The sequence below is a fragment of the Coffea arabica genome, chromosome 4e (genome assembly GCF_036785885.1).
Source record: "Coffea arabica cultivar ET-39 chromosome 4e, Coffea Arabica ET-39 HiFi, whole genome shotgun sequence".
Taxonomy (NCBI): Eukaryota; Viridiplantae; Streptophyta; class Magnoliopsida; order Gentianales; family Rubiaceae; genus Coffea; species Coffea arabica.
Genome location: NC_092317.1, coordinates 8,391,366 through 8,411,865, shown reverse-complemented (window position 1 = coordinate 8,411,865; position 20,500 = coordinate 8,391,366). Strand labels below are relative to the sequence as shown.

General features: G+C 35.8%; 3 protein-coding genes and 1 long non-coding RNA gene across 7 annotated transcripts; 3 read left to right on the top strand and 1 right to left on the bottom strand.

Moving 5' to 3' along the window:
• The first annotated feature begins 726 nt into the window (after window positions 1-726).
• On the top strand, window positions 727-5,493 carry LOC113700195 (adenylate kinase 4). The gene is made up of 6 exons (XM_027220710.2): window positions 727-1,071; window positions 3,075-3,220; window positions 3,348-3,467; window positions 3,582-3,749; window positions 3,997-4,086; window positions 5,119-5,493. Exons 1-6 carry the CDS (start codon window positions 957-959, stop codon window positions 5,215-5,217), a joined length of 738 nt encoding a protein of 245 aa, XP_027076511.1. The 5' UTR covers window positions 727-956; the 3' UTR covers window positions 5,218-5,493.
• Window positions 5,494-6,958: 1,465 nt separating this feature from the next.
• LOC113698502 (mitochondrial pyruvate carrier 1) lies at window positions 6,959-9,120 on the top strand. Of its 4 annotated transcripts, XM_027218343.2 has the most exons (6): window positions 7,009-7,114; window positions 7,276-7,314; window positions 7,637-7,751; window positions 7,850-7,904; window positions 7,996-8,131; window positions 8,858-9,120. In XM_027218343.2, exons 3-6 carry the CDS (start codon window positions 7,659-7,661, stop codon window positions 8,898-8,900), a joined length of 327 nt encoding a protein of 108 aa, XP_027074144.1. In that variant the 5' UTR covers window positions 7,009-7,114; window positions 7,276-7,314; window positions 7,637-7,658; the 3' UTR covers window positions 8,901-9,120. The 4 variants fall into 4 exon arrangements, with proteins under 4 accessions (XP_027074143.1, XP_027074145.1, XP_027074144.1 ...); XM_027218342.2 differs by lacking the exon at window positions 7,276-7,314 and having other exon boundaries at window positions 6,959-7,114; XM_027218344.2 differs by lacking the exon at window positions 7,276-7,314 and having other exon boundaries at window positions 7,002-7,114; window positions 7,539-7,751.
• Window positions 9,121-11,061: 1,941 nt separating this feature from the next.
• Window positions 11,062-12,175, bottom strand: LOC140006008 (uncharacterized). The gene is made up of 2 exons (XR_011813566.1): window positions 11,467-12,175; window positions 11,062-11,384 (listed from the first exon to the last, which is right to left on the bottom strand). It is a non-coding gene; the product is annotated as an uncharacterized lncRNA (long non-coding RNA).
• A 69-nt stretch (window positions 12,176-12,244) lies between these two features.
• Window positions 12,245-19,112, top strand: LOC113699431 (4-coumarate--CoA ligase-like 9). The gene is made up of 6 exons (XM_027219806.2): window positions 12,245-13,315; window positions 16,891-17,080; window positions 18,052-18,197; window positions 18,315-18,382; window positions 18,499-18,601; window positions 18,840-19,112. Exons 1-6 carry the CDS (start codon window positions 12,272-12,274, stop codon window positions 18,963-18,965), a joined length of 1,677 nt encoding a protein of 558 aa, XP_027075607.1. The 5' UTR covers window positions 12,245-12,271; the 3' UTR covers window positions 18,966-19,112.
• The last annotated feature ends 1,388 nt before the right edge of the window (window positions 19,113-20,500 follow it).

Below are 20,500 nucleotides of genomic sequence, written 5' to 3'. Positions count from 1 at the left end.
ACTAATAATCCATTGTCTTAAGCAACCAAAAGGGTTGATGTTTAGGTTATTTTTATTTTGCACCCTTTAATTATAAGTTTTGCTTTGACTCTTAAAATTCAAAATGAGACACTCTAGTCCTTATAGTATAATATTTGCATCACTTTAGTCCTTAGTGCATAATATTTCTCCTACTTTAATTCCCTACACTATAAAATATGTTACATTTTAGTTCTCATAATATAAAATTTTGTTCTATTTGAATATAATATTTGTCTCACTTTATGATTTTATTTAAGTGGAGCAAATTTTATATTTTAAGGATTAAAGTGTCCTATTTTATAGTTTATAAAGTAAAGTAGAATTTAGGTATAATTAAAGAGTGCAATACTAATGAAATATTAGTTTTGTTTGTGGTGAAAATATGTAATATAATGCCTTAGTTTTTAGAGGATCATATTTCTTGTTAATGTTTTGTTTTTTGTCATGAAAACATACATACATATCTATACATACATACATACATATATATATATTAGAATGAAAATAGAAGAAAAAATCGAATACTATTAAAAAGGGTATATATATATTACAATGAAAATAGAAGGAAAAAAATCAAATACTATTAAAAAGGGTAATTGGAAAGGGTACACAAGGCCATGAAAGTCTTTTCACATACAAAGACCTAGGGAATCCAAACATGCCGCAGGAAAGCACAATGCCCTGTTTTCCCCCCTCGCTCTATTCACCCACCCCTCAACTTCTTTCTTTTCTCTGCTTATTACTAACGTCAAAGCGTTGGAAGGTCCGCACCTACCCGCCACAGCTCACCAATCACGACGACACTTCCTCCTAACTCCTTTCTTCTTCTTCTTTTACTAGTTTTCTGCTACTGAACCTTCTTATCACATTCATATTTGTCGGCCCTTTTATCAACAACCCAAGGGCCAAAAAAGAGCAAGATCTGAAAAAAAAAAATGGCAGCAGCTGCGGCAGCCAATTTGGAGGATGTCCCTTCTGTGGATCTCATGACTGAACTCCTCCGCCGCATGAAGTGCTCCTCCAAACCCGATAAACGCCTTATTCTCGTTGGTAATTTTCTTTTGTTAAGAATTTTAAGTACTTTTTGTTCATGGATTTTAGATAAAATTTGCCTTTTTTTTGCCATGAAAAAAATGAAAAGTTTTGCTTTTTTTGTTTTTCTCTTTGTTTTTGCCTTGTTTTTGTGGGTCTTCTGTTTTTTCTTTTTTGAATACAGTTTTTATTCAATTGCATTGTAACTCGTGGGATTTTTTGTTGTTGAATGTGTTAATTGGGCTTTGAAATTTGTAGTTTCTGTGGCTGTTGGTCCATTTTTTTATTTGAAAATATGGTGTTATTCTCTTTTTCTGTTTCCCTTTTTGGGATTTGCCTAATTTGGGATTTGGATACGAAAAAGTAAAAGTAGATAGGATATTAAGATGCAAAAAGATTTCTGCTTTCTCAAGTAATGCAGAATTTAAATTGAATTGTACTTGAACGGGGATGGAAGATGAAACATGATGAGAAGTTTTTATCCGAACATTCAGAAGATTTTCTTTTACCAAATTTGTGTTAAAGATGTATTTTCTCCAGCTTTTGAATCACTTGCGCGTTTCAATTGGGACCTGTTGCTTTCCTGAACAGAAGATTACTTGTTAAGATTACAGAAGAGTTTGTATGAAGAAAGATCAGGAAAGATCTTCTTTGCATATCTATCATGCTTCCCTTGGCTGTTTTGTCTGAAAAGTTACAGCTTTTCAGTCTACGAGAGGAGAAAGATAGTTGTGGGTTCACGAAGGTTTTGTGAAAAAATAAGAAAGTTGAGATTATATATTTTTTCAGAGTTGGAAGGCAGCAGGCTATCTGAACTCCTACAAGTTTGTGGAAAGATACTGCTAAAGTACATCACTTCTTTGTTTGAGTTGCTTCAGTGTACAATATATATGCTTATTAAATTCAAATTGTGAATTACAAATTCCCATATTCAAGGAAAGGCCATCAGTAACCAATTTTGCATAATTTATTAGCAATTGATTTGCCCATAAGTTATCCAGATGTCAGCGAAAACAAAAAGAAGTGAGTTACATATGATTGTTACATGCATAGTAGTTAACAGTGCCCGGAGCATGCGGTTTGAGTGCAAAGACCAGCGAGCCCAATGTCAGCACTATTTCCTTGTTGCAGTGACTGACTTTTATGTAGCATAGGGAAAGCACAAAAGTGCAAAAGCTCACTTTTCCAATTTTACTTCTTTTTCTGCTTTTCTGTTCTTTTTTCTTTTGAGTTAACTGTTGATTAGTGACTTGGATCAGTTTTGAGAAGCATTGAGTAACTTATTGTAAGTAGGGTAAAAGCTGCAGTCCTGCAGTTTCTCTTTCCTCTCCACCATGACCTTTGATGGCTTTGTCTTCTCTTCAAACGATAAGATGAGGACATGGATAAAATTGATGAAGATCTTTAGATGCTTAATATTCTCTGGGTGTTGGAATGCTTTAAATTTTTAACCTGTGAAGATTTCTTCTCTACATTTTACTTTTTGGTCATCACTTAATGTCAAAATTTTATATGATTAGCATTTAAGCTGTTTTATGTTACTTTATTGTTAACATATGGATTTTAACTGAGGGTGCAATTTATGGTTAAAGTACTCTTAGCATGCTATGCTTTGGTTATGAAGCAAATCTTGGAGGAAAGATCTATATTATACGCTCAAATCTGTTTGAAGTTGCAATTCCTTGACTTGTGTTTTTTAAAATTGACTACCTTATTGACTTGGACAATGTGAACCAACTGATTATAACTTTAGACTCTTGGCAAATGCAGAAGAGTTATTTTGATAACGAGAATGTTTGATGTATGCTTGTGTTTCAACCCTCAGTTTTAAAAATGCACACATTAGTAATATCAATTTTCTGGTCCTAACTCAAATCTGAAGTAGCAGATGGCTTATGTTTGTTTTCCCTCAGCATGAATGGTTCAATTCTGATGTTTTTTTGATATTTTTGATAAGTTTCAGTGGAAGTATTTTTCTTGACCATTTAGTGATTAATGTGTTGGAAATGGTTGCTTTGCAGGTCCACCTGGATCTGGAAAGGGAACACAATCACCACTTATTAAAGATGAATACTGCCTATGTCACTTGGCTACTGGTGATATGCTTAGAGCCGCTGTTGCAGCCAAAACCCGGCTTGGAGTTAAGGCTAAGGAGGCCATGGATAAGGTATACTATGTTTTTAATTGGTACATTTACTCGTAAATTTCTTCTGTGGTATGTGCTTGGATGCATTTGCTCATCTGTATATGGAATCCCTTTCTCTCTGATTTATTTTGATTGTGCTGCTTCTTAGGGAGAGCTTGTATCAGATGATTTGGTTGTTGGTATAATAGATGATGCTCTGAAGAAGCCTTCTTGTCAAAAGGGATTCATTCTTGACGGATTCCCAAGGACAGTGGTCCAAGCGGAAAAGGTTTGAATTGGTGCAGCATACAGATTTTATCAACTTCTTATTGATATCTAGTACTTTTACTGAATATGGGTACATGTGTTGATCATAACCATGCTATAATTTCTTCCTGTTCAGCTGGATGAGATGCTTGAAAAACGAGGTGCTAAAGTTGACAAAGTTCTCAACTTTGCAATTGATGATGCAATCTTGGAGGAGAGGATTACTGGACGCTGGATCCACCCTTCAAGTGGTAGAACCTACCATACAAAATTTGCGCCCCCTAAAGCACCTGGAATTGATGATGTAAGACTTCAAATTGTTTGTCCTATTTCAGTATTTTGGTTCTGTGACTGGTATCTGGATGCCAATCTATCTATGAGTAACTATTTCTGGTTCTGTGACTCTTGTATTTTAATGTCCTTGTGAATATTCCCAATATGGATCAAACTTTGGGACGACAATTAACTATTAATTCGTTGATGGGTTATTTGGAACCAGACACGCAAAGGCTGACTCTGTTGTGCATTTTTTTTTTCCTTTTTGGGTGAAGGTCACTGGAGAGCCTCTCATTCAACGCAAGGATGATACTCCTGCCGTGCTCAAGTCTAGGCTAGAGTCCTTCCACAGGCAGACTGAACCGGTATTCTTTCATTTTCTTATGTTTCATGGTTTCTTGACTGCTGATATTTTCATTCTCCTGCCTTGGTTTGCTTCTGTAATTGAACTGTGGCCTATGAAACAAGACTTTGATACATCATTAGATGCCTTTACAACTCATTTCATGTTTGAGAAAGTGTAGGTTTGATTTGTCAAAAATCATTTCACTAGGTTTATATCTTGTCTTTAAAATATCTCTTCCAGATTTCCATAAGTAGGACACAGAATACATTGAGGTAAATAATGGGGATGGAGATTTTGTTCTCAAAAGCTAGTTTTCTTTATATGCTTGACCTCTGGTAAATACTTGAAAGAAAATGGGTGTCATCAAAATTAGGCGAGTGCGAAGATAAGCACAAAAATAGTGAAAGGATATTAGTTGTGGTCTAACAATTGTTGGCATCCATGCTTCCATGTTTTGTCGGTTAATTGATACAGACAAATACTCCCAGAGGCACACTGTGTGGAGGCAGATGCTGTTGAACTGAACAATTGTTATTTCACTAGTTTTAAAACTCCTGGGTCTTAATCGTGTTGATTAACAGCTGTTGCACACTGCTATTGTATAATCTAAAGCAGTATTAGAGTGTGCTGAAGAGACAGAAATGGGTGAAATTACAAGCTTGCAGGGTCAAAGACAGATGAATTTTGAGATCTATGGCTAACAAGTATAAATGGCTTTTGCATTGTCAATATTGCATTGGTCCTTAAAAATTTGCAATGTCTATTGGTTAGTATCTATCCATGTAATAGTGAGGTTGTGCTTTGACTCAGTTAAATATGATCTGGGACGACCATTCTTATGGTTAAATCGGGTACTAAACAATGCCATATGGTGCTGAATAGGCTTAATAGGTAATATATTTGTTTCTGGTGCTGAGGCATTGGCTATAAGACGTCATTAAGAGTTCTGTGCCATGCTGCTTGTTCTGGACTGAGGCCTTGAATCTGCTCTATATCAACCTGGTTTACCAATTTGGTTGCATATTTTAAGATGTCCTTTTGGCTTATGCAGGTTATTGATTATTACAAGAAGAAGGGCATCGTTGCAAACCTTCCTGCTGAGAAGAAACCAGAAGAAGTCACGTCCGTGATTAACAAGGCACTCTCCTGATTGAAGAGGCTGCTGAGTTTTTCTGTTGACTAAACATTGAACTTCTGTTTATGTGGATTTTGGTCACATAGATAAAATACATCATTCAGTTACTGACGGACCTGCTTCCTGCGTGGGGTTTTTGCCTTTTTAACGCTAAGCACGCTTCGGAAATAGCTTTGGAAGAGCTTCTTACTCTTGAGTTATAAAATAAATGTAGACATTTTTCCAGAGGATTATGTTCCATTGTATTGCATTGTTTCGAATCATTCAATGGAGTTATGCTCTTGTGGGAAATGGGGCTTGGGCCGTTTTACTTTTGTCTCATTGACCTTGTTTACAAGTGGAATTGACCTCGACACCCCAAATTCGATTGTTATTTTCTGGAGTTTTTGTAGAAAAATATATTGTAATTATTTGATGCATGTGAGGGAAATAGTGAGTGAAAAATATGTTCAAACAGGTGATTGAAAAGTTTGTTTCTTGAAAAGTTTGTTGAAGCAAAACGTAAAACGTTTTTTGGGAATAAAAATGGCAATCCAAGGAAGTTAACTTTCTGTAAAAAAAAAAAAAAGGTTCATTTTATATTATTTAACACCATGAACATAATAAAGGGAAATGCTGCCGTATTTCCATGGGTGGTGCATTTTTTTATTCATGTGAGGCAAAGAAGCACTAGTCGGGAAACTTTTGAAAAGGCGTGGTATGGTCCATTTGGAAACATTTCAAAATTAGGAAAGTGGGGTTTGATGGTGGCTGACTATGGCATTTGCAAAAGTGTGACGCAGAGATGAAGGTTGGACAGATTCTATATTTTAGGGAAACATTTTTTTTTTTTTTTCAAAAGTGAGACTAATCTGAGAAAGTATCTAAATATAAGAATGTAATAAATTTGAATATGTGTTTTCAAATGCTAAAGTAGATAAACTTTAAATATAGTAACGTGTGTCTTATTCTATCAGTTAAGGCGTCGAGGGTTTCGTGGCTGCTGCAATTTGAGGCCTCCAAGGCATAGACTCTTTAAAAGGTTAATTCCACTTTACACCCTTTAATTATATCTAAATTTTCACTTTAGTCTTTAAATTTAAAAGGGGACACTTTAGTCTCTAAATTATAAAATTTGTCACATTCGAGTAATTTCATTAAGGAAGTGGGACAGATTTTATGCCTAAGTAGGTATATTTTAGGGACTAAATTGGGATAAATTCTATACTTTAGGAATTAAAATAGACAGATTCTATATTTTCGAAACTTAAGTACAATAAATTTTATAATTTAGAAATTAAAATATCCCATTTTAAAATTTAAGAACCAAAATGAGAACTCGGGTATTGTTAAAGGGCGCAAAGTGAAATTAACCCCCTCTATGAATGACCACGTTCTAATTAGGACAGCTTATAATAATAATAATAATATAATGTTGCTTCGAATCGATTGAATTGATTAAATACCTCAAAAGATAGATCTATAAACTTTTCGACATGGATATGCGTGAATGACTTGACAATCTTAGTAGGACAATATTGTAGTCCACATCACATCACCTGCAACTGCTCCTACCGATTTTATGTATTTTACACGTCGCGTAATTTTATTTATACAGCGCGTAATTTTGTTTGCACAATATATAATTTTAAAATAATTTTTGTGAGTCCCATACATATTATAAAAAATGAGATACAAAAAGTAATTTGGATCGTACAATTTTTTTAGATCAAATTTTAACCATGAACAGCTCAGAAGCGATCCATCTGATGACCGCTCCTACCCTTATCCACGTCGGATGGTCTCATCTGACCGAAACCCCCAATAACTCCACTATACTTGGAACAAAAATGAGTCCACCTTCCCCCCCAGTCCCTGCATTTTTCACTTCTTGCACAGTCTTCTTTTGAACATCCCTCTGCAAACTTTAAAGGTATGTTCAGTTCTAGACCTTCCATTTCATTTTCCTTTTCTTTTTTCCAACTCAGTTGATGTATATCAAGTCTTATGCAGCCTTTTTTTTGGAATCTACTCTTGATTTCATTGCTTATGTCTTGCTTTATCCATGACTAATTTTTGCAATTGGATATTTAGGTGTATTTATGTATATCATCTGCTTCGGGATATTATCAGGTGTTTTAAGTCTTCAACTTTAAAAAATCTCGGATCATTATCATGTTGTGGCTTACTACTTGATCCAACATCAGTATCCACCTAAGCAGAGGAATAAACTGAACCAGTTATCCTACTAAATTTCCAATTTCAGCAGTTATGATCTTCAATCATGCATGTCTTCCTAAAAATATTACTAGTATGTTTCCTAGGATTACAATCTTCCTCTTCCTTATTTATTTCAGCTGATATTTTCTTCTGTGGTGGTAATTGACTAAGTTTTGCCATGTCAATTTGGCTTCAAATGTCTGGCGTCGTTATATCTTGCAACAATTAATTGCAGTGGATTTCTGGACAAAGTGAATATGGCATCATTTCGAGCATTCTTGAACAGCCCTGTTGGCCCCAAGACGACACACTTCTGGGGTCCTGTAAGCAACTGGGGATTCATTCTTGCAGTATGCTTCTCTCCTGTGAAATATCATATCCAATGCACAATTCCTTAAGTTTATGGTAGTCAAATATGCATTTAGCCTGAGCCTAATGGTTTTGACAGGGATTAGCTGACACGCAGAAACCCCCAGAATTGATATCTGGCCAAATGACAGGAGGTTTTTCTAGATATATATATATTTTTCTAATCAAAGGGAAGACTTTCTGGAGTTGGGCTCTGATATCTTTGTGCATTTCATCATTCTGCAGTGCTGTGCGTATATTCGGCATTGTTTATGAGGTTTGCTTGGGTGGTACGGCCACGGAACCATTTTCTTATGGTGACTCATGCCTCGAATGAATGTGTGCAACTATATCAGCTATCTCGTTGGGCAAAGGGCCAGTGGTACGTGAGTATGTATTTGAGGGTTTAATTTTTTCTAATAACAAAAAGAAAGGCTTAAATCAGTTGATGACGATCTTTGTGTCTTTAATCAGCATTATTTCCTTGGGGTTTTTTTTTTCCTGGTACCATCAGCTTCTTTTTTAGCATAGTCTGTCCAACTGCCACAATTCTGTCTGTCCTTTTGTCTGAAGTAGCATTTTGTTGTTAAAAAGCATCACTAACAGGAAGTAAAAATGATGCCTGCTACCAAATGCTTCAATGGTTTTGTGTTTCCAAATCATTTCTAGAAATCCAATTACATTTTATATTTTTACCTTAAAAGAGGAAGCTTGAGAAGTTTGCTCAAGCTTTGATTAGATTGTGACAACATTCATGATGGCTTCACCTTCACTTCCACAGTGCACACTTCACTGTGGCGTCTGTCTAGCCAAAATAGTTGCATGATGTGGGGCAAATAAGGGAGTGGAAGAAAATAATTAGCACAAAAATGGAAAAAGGAACTGTAAATGTTTGAGAAAAACCAGTTCTCTCCCTGCTTGAGTTGCTGAGAGGAATTTCGAAATTCTTCAGATTGATACCTGTTACTGCATCTTTCCAGTTTTTGGCTTATTTCTAGAGCAGTAAATAACCAACTGGAGGCATCCATCGCTTATATCTACTGTACTCTGATTTTCGTTAAGACAGGAAATTGCTTATTTGTATCTTTGCGTCTGGTTCTTTTTGTAGGTACTTACAGCACAAAGAAGACAAGCCTACAACATCTCAGTGATCTGGATCTACGTTTTATGTCTATATGCATATGTAGCATTCGAGGCGATCCTCATTCTTGCAACTGTTTAAACCATTTGTAGACAATAAAATGCACAGAACAGAAGCAACATTCTTTATCTTATATGTACTGATGTATCCATATGACTGTATAACCATTTCTATATTTATCTTATAGAAATGATGAAGAAGCTAGCAAAATGCAAGTTCAAACTCGTAAACCTTTTGGTTGCCAACATATACAATTTCACTTCAACTAAAAATTTCTTTAAGATTTCCCTTTTGTTTTTTTTTCCGGCAGAGGAGAGGTGAGACTTAAGAAGCGGAGATGGAGAGGAGGCAGCGGGGTTTGTGTTACGATACTCCTTGAAGCTTTATACACTATTTTGCTTTTCTTAAAGAAGGCAAGGAGCAATGGTCTTTCTTTCTTTTGTTTGTTTGACAGAAATACCAAAGGAATTTTATTGATCAACATAATGAATCTGCATCAAGAACAGAGATGACAAAATCAGGAACCTCTCCAGACACAAGTATCTAATATAGAACAAGCATTTCTTGCTAACAACTGAGCTGCTACATTAATCCTTCTTGGTAAAGGGCTTTCCAATCAGAAACAACTCTGTGACAGCTTGCTTGGAAAATTTGATCCAACTGTCATATTGTATGTTGCTCATACCTCTTTTCTCTGCGCCAAAATCCCTCTCTACTCTTCCCCATCAGCCAATTTCCCTGCGGGAGACACCTTCAATTCGCTTTTCGGTTTTGTCTTGAGGCTGTGCTCGGTTTATAGAGATTACAGGAATTGTTGTGAATATAGAATCGTACCATTTCATATGGTTTTCGAAACCAAGAGTGACCAGAAACCACGACAAACAAAACAACAAAATACAGCGGGCACAACCGCGGTAATGGTCCGGCATAATTCTGCTGGACTGTTGTACATTTTACAATATTTGATATGCAAATTTATATAAAACATTACACCAACATATGGCATATCCTATCCTAACAATAATAAATGTTTGAGTTTATTGATAGGCAAAGCCTTTTTGGATTCAAGCAACAATTCTACATAGCTCCATATGTAGTGCACCCATAGCTCCAATTCTACATTCTCATGTGTCCAGGACAAAATTGCAAAAAACCAACTGGAGCGCTTGCAAATTTCCAGTTTACTTGCCATCACTGCAATCTCACTTTTCCAAAGTCCCAACCATAGTAAGATCACTTAATTACTCAAGTCGTTTCAATAGGTTTGGGCAAATTATCCTCATATATATGCTTGGCATGCAAGTTATGGTTCATTCTTCTACCTATTCATTGCTCATGTCTTCAACGTTTTCATCGGCTAATTATTCTCTTGCTCAAATTGATTGTCTTGTCCTAATGGTTATCTTGTGCTTTTTATGGAAGCCAAAGAATCACAAGTTCATTTCGAGGATTATTCATTTTCTGTTGTAGAAAATACAGGTTAACATTAAGGTTAAGGTTCATTTTTTATCCATAATCCCACTAATTCAGATTCAACAATGAAACTGCAGGTTAAGGTTCCTCATTAATATTTCTGATGCCACTGGCATGTTCACAGCAATAATTGAAGATCAACATGCTTATCAGATAATTACAGATTGGCACAGATGATATACTACTGATGGCACAAAAGGAAATATTGTCACAGTCGAAAACTTTTCTCAATGAATTTTATAACTTCAATTATTTGCATGATTAACAATATTGGCGATTCCGATATGAATCAGCCGAGTCGTAGCCGGAACTGATTCCTGAATCGCAGATATTACCATATCCACGGTGACTCGTTTTGATTCAGCCGATATTAACCAATTTGAATCCGTGATGTGTGATATCGGCTGATATATCCGAATTTACTTGAAGTCGACTTGGATATTTTTTCAGATTGTGCATTTTTTGGTATTTTCTAATTTTAGTAAATTTTTCAGATTTTTTGAAAATTTTTTTGTGCTATAATGTGTGTATCATCCGATATTCAATCGATATGCTGCGACAGATATGGAACAACTGAGATCATGATGCGACCGCTACCCGACGGCGAACCATGATTATTTGATGAAATAAAAATCTACTACAGAATGAACAACCAGATCTGCCTAATGCCAACGAAAGACTTGCAAAAGAGATCGATGTACTGCCTCCAAGTGAGGAAATTTACTCAATCCTCCTCTAGGAAACAATAATATAATGACAGAATACACCATAACAGCATGCCTACCAAGTACCAACTAAAGCTGTACTACTACTGCTTCCAGCAAATCAAACATGAAGCATCACCATCTTAGGCTCCATTACTCCAACAACAACTGAGTCCAAAAAATGAAAAAGAATCAGTTGCCTGGTTGACACTATAGCCTGACCACCTCTTTGAGCCCCTTCTACTTCCTTCTCACCTGAAGGCACTCCCGCAACAACCGCAGAAACCATTGAGCCACCAACATCGACAGGAAGCCACCTGCAAGCAACAACACCCCAGCCAAATAAGCAAAGGTAGGGTAAATCAACTTTCAACCATGACAATCGCGCTTTATGGATACCATCTTTTGCCTAGCCAATGTTATAGCATCGACTTCTTGATACTTTTGTCAATGTTAAAGCCTCATCTCCATGCACTCTGTGTCTGGTAGCTAGAACAATTCTTTGGTCAAGGTTAACTAGCTCTTGCTGGCTTTTGATGGCCTGCGGACAAACTTCATAAGGCCTTGTGTAAATGTACCTTATCTATGAATCTGAATACATGAAACTAGTACAAATCCCTGCAAAACTTCAATTACTAAGACACATTTTTCACCAAATCCCTGCAAAACTCAATCGAATAAAAAAATTCGGGTACCCTCGCATGATGCCCAAATCAACTACTACAAACAAAAATCACATCTTTAACAAATAAAAAAAATATAGAATTCCCATACAACAAGATAATGTAATTATATAACTAAACATGTGACTAGTGCAATAATCTTACACAATTATACCTCCACGAGTCGTACCTGCCTGATTCCCCGGCGCAGCAGCCATGTTAACAGCCCTCTTTAACCAGCTATCAACTCAAACATTTGATATCCTAAAAAGAAGTCCACCGGCCATGTTAAGGATCTCAAACCAGCTATCAGCTAAGTATTTAATATCCTAAAAAAGTCCTCTCTTGTTATAGAGTATTATCTTTGGGTAATTATATCCCGGCGGCTTATTGATTAGTATTACTTTTAATGATATTGGCATCCCTTTCGAATCCTACAACAACTGCGATGGAGGAAATAAAAGACACAATAAGAACAACTCAGCTTTTCCTCCCACCAGCTAAAACTTAAAACACATACTAAACTAAACACACGTACGTTAATGGCGAAAGCACCAAAAATAGACCCCAGAAATGGGCTTTGCTCAGAGACGAAAATCTTCCACAGCCTTAGACCACCAGTTCCATTACCACCACCTTCTGAGCCAATTTCCATTACTGAGTACACTCTCTCCCTCCTCCATGCTTCCACCACTCCCACCACCCCGTTCCTCATTGACTCCGCCACCGACCACCGAATCTCTTACGCGGACTTCCTCAACCAAGTTCAGTCCCTCTCCTTGTCCCTCCAGTCCCATTTCCCTTCCCTCTCCCAAAACGACGTTGCCTTCATTTTCTGCCCTCCATCCCTCCATGTCCCAGTTCTCTACTTCTCCCTCCTCTCCCTCGGCATTATCGTCTCCCCTGCCAACCCTCTCTCCTCCACCTCCGAGTTGACCCACATGCTCCAACTCACCAAACCCAGCATTGTATTCACCACTTCCTCCCTCTGTCACAAGTTCCCGGAAACTTTAAAATCTATCAATAGTGTCTTTGTAGACCAGCCGCAATTTCAATCCATGCTCTCGGACACCACCACTGGCAGTGGAGTGGTGGGTAAGCATGCCGGCCGTGTCATCAGCCAAAATGACACGGCCGTTATACTTTACTCGTCCGGTACAACTGGACGAGTCAAAGGGGTGGAGTTATCCCACCGTTGCTTAATAGCCACGTTAGCTGGTTTTTACTATAACAGATACGAAAGCGGTAAAGATAATGCTGAAGATCTTCCTCGTCAGGTGATGCTGTTTTTCTTGCCGATGTTTCACGTTTACGGGTTTTTTGGGCCAATAAAGGCTGCGGCGTTGGGCGAGACAGCGATTTGGTTGAGGGGGTTTGATTTTGAAAAGATGCTTGAGGCGGTGGAAAAGTATAAGGTGACATACATGCCCGTGGCGCCGCCGCTAGTGGTGATGTTGCTTAAGTCGGATTTGGTGAGTAAGTATGATCTTAGTTCCCTGCGCCAACTTTTATGCGGTGGTGCGCCGCTGGGAAAGGAGGTCTCTGAGCAGTTCACGTCCCGCTTCCCCCACGTGGAGATTGTTGAGGCACGTATCTCTCCGTCCATTTTTTTTTTCCGATGCATTTTGGGTTGAATCTTTTTGCTGTCCCATGGTCGACGATTGCTACGGGTTAGGAATTGATATGCTTTGCAGTTCGCATCAGGGGTCTCTCTAATTCATTCAGTCTAATTCGGTTAATTTTTATAACTTTTGGCATAAATTCCTACAATTTTAGTATAATAGTGAATTAATTATATAAATTCACAAAATTTATGTTTATATCCAAATTATATAAATTTATACCAAATGTTGTAAAAATTACATAACTGGATGGAATCGGATAAAATTTTAATTGAAGATGTCCGGATTTGTTTTATTTAAAATGCTTTATAACTGAGGTATTTTTTTCAAAGAATTTATATCATTTTTCCTTGTCAACTAATAGTACAATAAATTTTTTTTTTTTACTTCCATTGTATTGAGTTTCTCCCTATTTTAGGTTCATTGTCATCTTTTTTTAAAATTAATTTTTATAACCATAAGTGATTAAGTGTAACTATAAGGAATCAAAACACTAATCAAAAGAAATCGAAACTTAAACTAGGACTGGAGAATCCAGAACAATAATCATAACTGTTTTTACAAGAGTCCGTTTCGATTCTACCTTTTAAAGGAATTGGCGATTTTTGAATTAGTTTTGAAAATGTTGCCGCCCCTAAGTGGGAGCTCGAGCTAATCGAAACCAAATTACCACATCCTTGTGCTATAAAATTGTACCAAAAATGGATATGCATTATCATAGTAGGATGGGGCGGCAGTGAAGGTGGAGGTGCAGGGAGAAAATTTCCCCCCGTCTTAAAACGGGGAGGGGTGCGGGGCAATTTACGTCTGCCTCATCCTCTGCCCGTTCTCTGCATACAAAAAAATTATATATATATAATAATTTAGTTATAATCTAATTCTTTATATTTAATAATATAATTGTATACCTCTAATGACTAATAAGTAATAATGTATTATTTAATAAGGTAACTAAACTAATAGTACTATATTATCTATTCAGACTAAATGTAAACTAATAAGGTTTCCGTCTTGACAGTTTGTTAATTTTATTTAGGTTCCATTTGATAAAACTGAATCTGAATTCTGAAGTCTGAATTTTGAAATTTGAATATTGAAACAATTAATTTGCTGAATTTTAAGCACTGAAAAGAAATATATGAATGTCTGAATTTTAATGCTTAACCTATTTATACTATTTGATAAACATTTATAACTAAATGCTTAATAAGTTAAGTTTGATAATTTTGCCCTTATATCTTTTCATCCAAAAAAGAAATAGAACCTATGATTTAATTAGCTAAAAATGTTAGGTATGAAAATGACAATATTTATTTTTAAAACAAATTAATATAAAAAATGAAATATATTATATAAGGAGTATGGAGAATATGTGAAAGTCATTCAAAAGGGAGAAAAAAGAAATAGAAAATCATTAGATAGAGAATATTAGGTTGTTTAATTAGATAAAAATTTTGAACATAATTAACAAACAAGGGTAGATTTGGTAGATAAGATAAGGTAGTTGAAGTAATTCTATTGATTTTTATAAGAATTAAGCATTCAGTTAGGATTCTTGTGCTGAAAAAAATACATACAAGTTCAGCACTACTTAACAAGTTCAGCAAATGGATTTTCATTTATCAAACACTCAAAACATCTAAATGTCTGAAAAAGTTCAGATTCAGCACTTTTTTATGTTATCAAACAGACCCTTAGTGTTTTTTACAATTGTATTTCTGTAAGTGAACATACAATTGTGACTTGATGCTATTACATTTCAGTCGGATGTTTTAATTTCATTTTCATGATATTGACAAGTTGCTAATTTTCTTTAATTATTAGTATTTGTAACTTATTGAATGATCTAAGATTTAATACTTGAGTATGTGTTTATTGAATATGTTAAAATAAAATCAATGATAAAATTATCTTATATATGAGCAGATTGTTGAATATGATAAGTTGATTTATTTTCTCGCGGGAGAGACCGTAGGAGAAACGAGACGGGGTAGGAGACCGGAAGGTGAGAGAGGGAGTTATTTGACAATGGGGCGAAGGGCGAGGCGAGGGATACTTCCCCCGTCCCAACCCTGCCCCGTTGCCACCTTTAATTTTTGTACTCGAGGCTGAGGGAGATGGGTAACGCGCTACGGATTAGTTAGTATTTGCTAATAAGGACAAATTTCTGCTTGATTATTTGGTCGGCCATGTTTTGTTTTGGATTTTCTTTTTCAAGTAACAAATCAGAACTTAGCAGTTCCAAATGATGTAATGTAATAAAATGTAGTTCTAGTTCCAAGTCAAGGTTCCTTTGCACCTACAAATAACAGAAAAAAGGTAGTAACACAATTAGTAATTAGTGCCGACCTTTTTCTCAACAACGTGCTCTTGCAATCATTCTTATGAAGTAAATACAAACGTGAGATGTGCACTCGGTAATCATAATCAACCACTAATCAAAAACATAAAAGGAAGTGTTTGTTAGTATTCTGGATTGGGAATCGAAATCAGAACGATAAACCCCTCTAGGGGTAATGGGTTTTGGTCGTTTCCACTTGTGTGTTCGCTTTTGCACCGGAATAGGTTTCCTCAACCAATGAGTTAATCATTTTGAAACTCAAAGACTTAAGTGGAGAATGATATGAAACAAAATGTAACATTTTCATTTTCACAGTGGTCTACCAAATAATATGTACCAAACACCTTTTAGAACTAATATCTGATCCTCATAACCATGTACCAAACACCTCCTAACACCCCCTAGGTATGCTTTAAGATAAATGTACTAGGCAATAGGCATCTCCAATCATTTTGAAACTCAAAGACTTAAGTGGAGAATGATATGAAACAAAATGTAACATTTTCATTTTCACAGTGGTCTACCAAATAATATGTACCAAACACCTTTTAGAACTAATATCTGATCCTCATAACCATGTACCAAACACCTCCTAACACCCCCCTAGGTATGCTTTAAGATAAATGTACTAGGCAATAGGCATCTCCAATCAAATTCTTGATCCTTTCCTGCTCAATTGATCCAATTTTTGAAAGCTTTAGAAATAATCTTTAAATTAACATACCAAAAAATTTTCTACGCCATGCAGGAATTACAGTATTTCCTATCCAAGCATTTAGTTTACATTCCATGATTCGATCATGTGCACTAAATGTATTGGTTGTTTTTGCTTCTAAAATTTGTTTCTGCACAGCATTACTGGAAAGTGTGGAATTCCTCCATGGTATCTGCTTAAGTACTTTGATCAGAAAAAATATTTTCCTAGTATCCACTTTGCCACTTCGATCAGGATAAGGATATTTCATAATCTGCAAATTACAAAATTAGTTTACCAAGTTTTCTAAATACCATGTTATTATTGGTTGTAGATTAATGCATTTGGACTATATCATATGTTCTTCATCCAGCAAGAAAGCCTACTAAGTTTCGGTTGTTTTTGTTGTTTTTTGTTTAATCAAGTGTTTCGGCAGCTGTAACAGTATGTTATACGACGACGTGAATTCTAAATGATAATTCTTTCAGTTTAAATTGGTTGCAGGGATATGGAATGACTGAGGTCGGGGGAACAATTTCACGGATGTTAGGGCATGAGGAGACTAAGAAATATGGATCTGCAGGTCGCCTGGATCAGAACAGGGAAGCCAAGATAGTAGATCGTGATAGCAAAGAAGCTTTAGCACCTGGTCAGCGAGGTGAACTATGGATTCGAGGGCCTGCAATCATGAAAGGTGAATATTCATGCACCCAATTTTACCGCTCAATCTTGTCGTGGGATACATTTTAACAAATCATGCTTTAGGACAACATCCTTCAAGTAATCAAAAGGCTGCATTTTCAACCTTATGCTGCAAACTGATCAGGGTAATATCGAAAATGATGCTATCACATCACTTGTGATCCCATGGTTTTTCATGTCCGTATATAGTGCTGTGCTTGTGGAATTCATCAGCGTTTACTTGCTCATGTTTGTTTGCTCTTGTAGTTGATTTGGAGATATTTCTTCACGTTTGATATAGGAAAACACAAGAGGACCTTATTTTTTTTTTATTTATAATTTTCTATAAGAGGACTTATTTCTCTGATAGTTTGAAAATACTCTAATTTGTGACCCCCTTGAGTGATAGTTTAGCTAGTAGAGTTATATTATGCCATCCTTTTATTCTCATGGTCTCTTTTTGTGTTTTCTTGAGTATAAAATGGTGCATATGCCTGAGCTACCTCTACAAGAATTTGATATCTTAAATCCTCTCATTTCTATTGGAGTTGTTTAATTCATTGAGTTCTATCCATTGGTTGCCTACTACCCTGACGTTAATTACCAGTTCTAATTGATTACCTATTCCAAATGTAAATGGCTTTCTAAACCTAAGTGCTTAGTAGTAAGGGCTTGTATCAAACTTCAAACTCAGAGAGTTAAATGGTGCATCCTAACTTCTTTTATGGTATAATTGCCTTCTTTTGATGATACTATTTTCCTTGGCCTTAAATATATTCCTTGTATGATCTGTGTTGTTTGTGGTGCAATTATTTTCTATCTTCTCAATCATTAGCAGAGGGAGACAAAACAAGTTTCAGATGAAGAAAATTAAAGTCAAATTTATCAACCGACATGCACTGTCATCAAGAAATTGAACATATTAACTTTGGCATTGTCTTGCAACTTCGGTTGTGAAATGAAGAATTATGGAGTTATTTGCAGGATATGTTGGAGATCATCAAGCCACTGCTGAGACCTTGGATTCAGAGGGCTGGCTAAAGACAGGAGATCTCTGTTATTTTGACTCTGATGGTTTCCTTTACATTGTTGACAGGCTAAAGGAACTCATCAAGTATAAAGCATATCAGGTGCACAACACACCCCTCAGTTCTGTCTCTTTTGTGAAGCATTTCTAGTTGTAGTTGCAGGTGCCATTCACAGCTTTAATCGTCCATTGGCTGATGAGGGTTTGCAATACAATGCAGGTTCCACCTGCTGAGTTGGAACATCTGCTGCAATCGATTCCTGAGATAGCTGATGCAGCTGTAATCCCGTATGCATCTCCAACTAAGACGTGCCTTTATTGTTCAGCCTTCAGAATCTCAAAGCATGTTTCCACTGGTATGTATCAACTCCTAAGTTTGACTCCCTAGTGTTGTCTAACTGCAGATATCCTGATGAAGAAGCAGGTCAGATTCCCATGGCTTACATTGTTAGGAAACCAGGATCACATATCACTGAAAGGCAAATTCTGGATATTGTTGCACAACAGGTACTTTTACCTCTCAAAATTCTGTACAATTCATCGACTCGAGAGCAAAATCATCTTAGTAATTTCATAAAAGATAGAATACCTCTTCAAAATTTAAAATAGGATTTTGATGTCTACAGCTAGAGGATTGAGCGATAATTCCAAAGGAAAATTGCTGCAACTTCTTGATGTTGATAGTCACAATTTTTCCTCTAAATGCCAGCTCTTACTTTGTCTTCTCATTTTTCTCTCGTCGAAGGTTGCAGCATACAAGAAGATACGACGCATTGCATTTATCAGCTCAATTCCCAAGTCTCCAGCAGGGAAAATTTTGAGGAGGGAACTGGTTAATCTTGCTACTTCTGCTGCTCCAGCTAAATTATGAGGGCAGGAAAGGCTTCTTGCTTTAGATTTTTGGCATTGTGATAATTAATAATTTCAGGGCTTGTTCTATTTTGTACTCATTATTAAAACTCTAAACTACCACCACCTCTAAATTGCATATTACAATTTTCTGGAAGAGGTTTACAGGAAAAATGTAGAGAACCTAAACAATTATCAAGTGTGTTGGGATATGCAACTTTTTCTACATATTTTGCTAGATTATGTTTGGTATCAAAATAATTTTAGTAATTAGAAAAATAAGGATATTTGTTAACTAAAGATCATGTTGGTTTGTTAACAAATATTTTAGATAAGATTTGCTAGTAGAAGAAGATTATATTTTGTTGAGATTTTTAGGATAATTGTTAGTTGGATATTTTGTTAGTTTGTTACATGTAATCACTATAAATAGTGAGTTGATGAATGTAGAACATAAGCTCGTTTTCTGCCTTCAATACAAGTTTCTTATAAGTTTTTTTTGCAACACTAAGGTGTTATTTCTTAGTTTATGCCCCCAAAAAATCAACAAAGTGGTATCAAGAGCTTATATCTTAAGGGTCTGAGTCTTCTTTTTTTTAGAGTGATGCATTGGTGAGAATCCTTTATAAGTTCAAAGCCATGACAGGAAAGAACTTTTTGTCAAATGTTTCAACTTTTAGTGGTGAAACTTACCAAATTTGAGCCATAAAATTTTGGACTTATTTGATAGTCAATGATCTACGGGATATGATGGAAACGAATTTTGTTTCATCAGCATTTGAAGAGCTGATGGATACACAAATTAGAGACCACAGAATTGCAGTTAGACAGAGATCCAAGGCCAGCATTCACATATCAGTTTTTGATACTATTTTCACAAAGATGATGGCTAATGATTTGATTGAGAATAAATTATTCTCAATTAAAATAAGAAGGAGAAGTTTCACTATGAATTGGTCAGATTTTGACAATTCTAAAGTGGAACATGATGATGAAATCAAGAATTCAGATCTTGAAAAAATTCAGGAGGAGATCATTGATAAGTTAGAAAGTATCAAATTGATTCCTGATATTTATCAAGATTATAACATTTCTGCTTTTGAGTCTACAGATTTTGATGATGATGACAAAATGAAGAACCATGCAGAATTTCATATTTTCTGTATAGGTTCAAATATCGTCAAAGGATATTCCACTTTAAACCTATGAGAAGGTTATTTGAAAACATTAAAAAAATCATCTTTTATGTGGAGTTTGGCATAAGAAGACAAAAGAAGTGGTTTGTTGCAAGACTAATATTTAGCTTGCATAAAAATCTAAAGGAAGAAGTTCATTGCAAGGCTAATCATCAATTGCAGAATTTCTTACAAAAGTTTCGTCCAAAACAAGATTCAAAAATTTGAGAAGACAATTTAAAATCTGCAGCAAAAGTGGCAAGAAGGAGTGTTGGAATATGCAACTTTTTCTACATATTTTGCTAGATTATGTTTGGTATCAAAATAATTTAGTTATTAGAAAAATAAGGATATTTGTTAACTAAAGATCATGTTGGTTTGT

Coding starts and splice junctions, on each gene's coding strand:
- LOC113699431 (XM_027219806.2), top strand. CDS start 12,272: ATGGCGAAAGCACCAAAAATAGACCCCAGAAATGGGCTTTGCTCAGAG. Junction 18,198..18,314: donor TCAAGTATAAAGCATATCAG/GTGCACAACACA, acceptor AATACAATGCAG/GTTCCACCTGCTGAGTTGGA. Junction 18,602..18,839: donor TGGATATTGTTGCACAACAG/GTACTTTTACCT, acceptor CTCTCGTCGAAG/GTTGCAGCATACAAGAAGAT.
- LOC113700195 (XM_027220710.2), top strand. CDS start 957: ATGGCAGCAGCTGCGGCAGCCAATTTGGAGGATGTCCCTTCTGTGGAT. Junction 1,072..3,074: donor TAAACGCCTTATTCTCGTTG/GTAATTTTCTTT, acceptor GTTGCTTTGCAG/GTCCACCTGGATCTGGAAAG. Junction 3,221..3,347: donor CTAAGGAGGCCATGGATAAG/GTATACTATGTT, acceptor GCTGCTTCTTAG/GGAGAGCTTGTATCAGATGA.
- LOC113698502 (XM_027218342.2), top strand. CDS start 7,659: ATGGCATCATTTCGAGCATTCTTGAACAGCCCTGTTGGCCCCAAGACG. Junction 7,905..7,995: donor ATCTGGCCAAATGACAGGAG/GTTTTTCTAGAT, acceptor ATCATTCTGCAG/TGCTGTGCGTATATTCGGCA. Junction 8,132..8,857: donor CGTTGGGCAAAGGGCCAGTG/GTACGTGAGTAT, acceptor TTCTTTTTGTAG/GTACTTACAGCACAAAGAAG.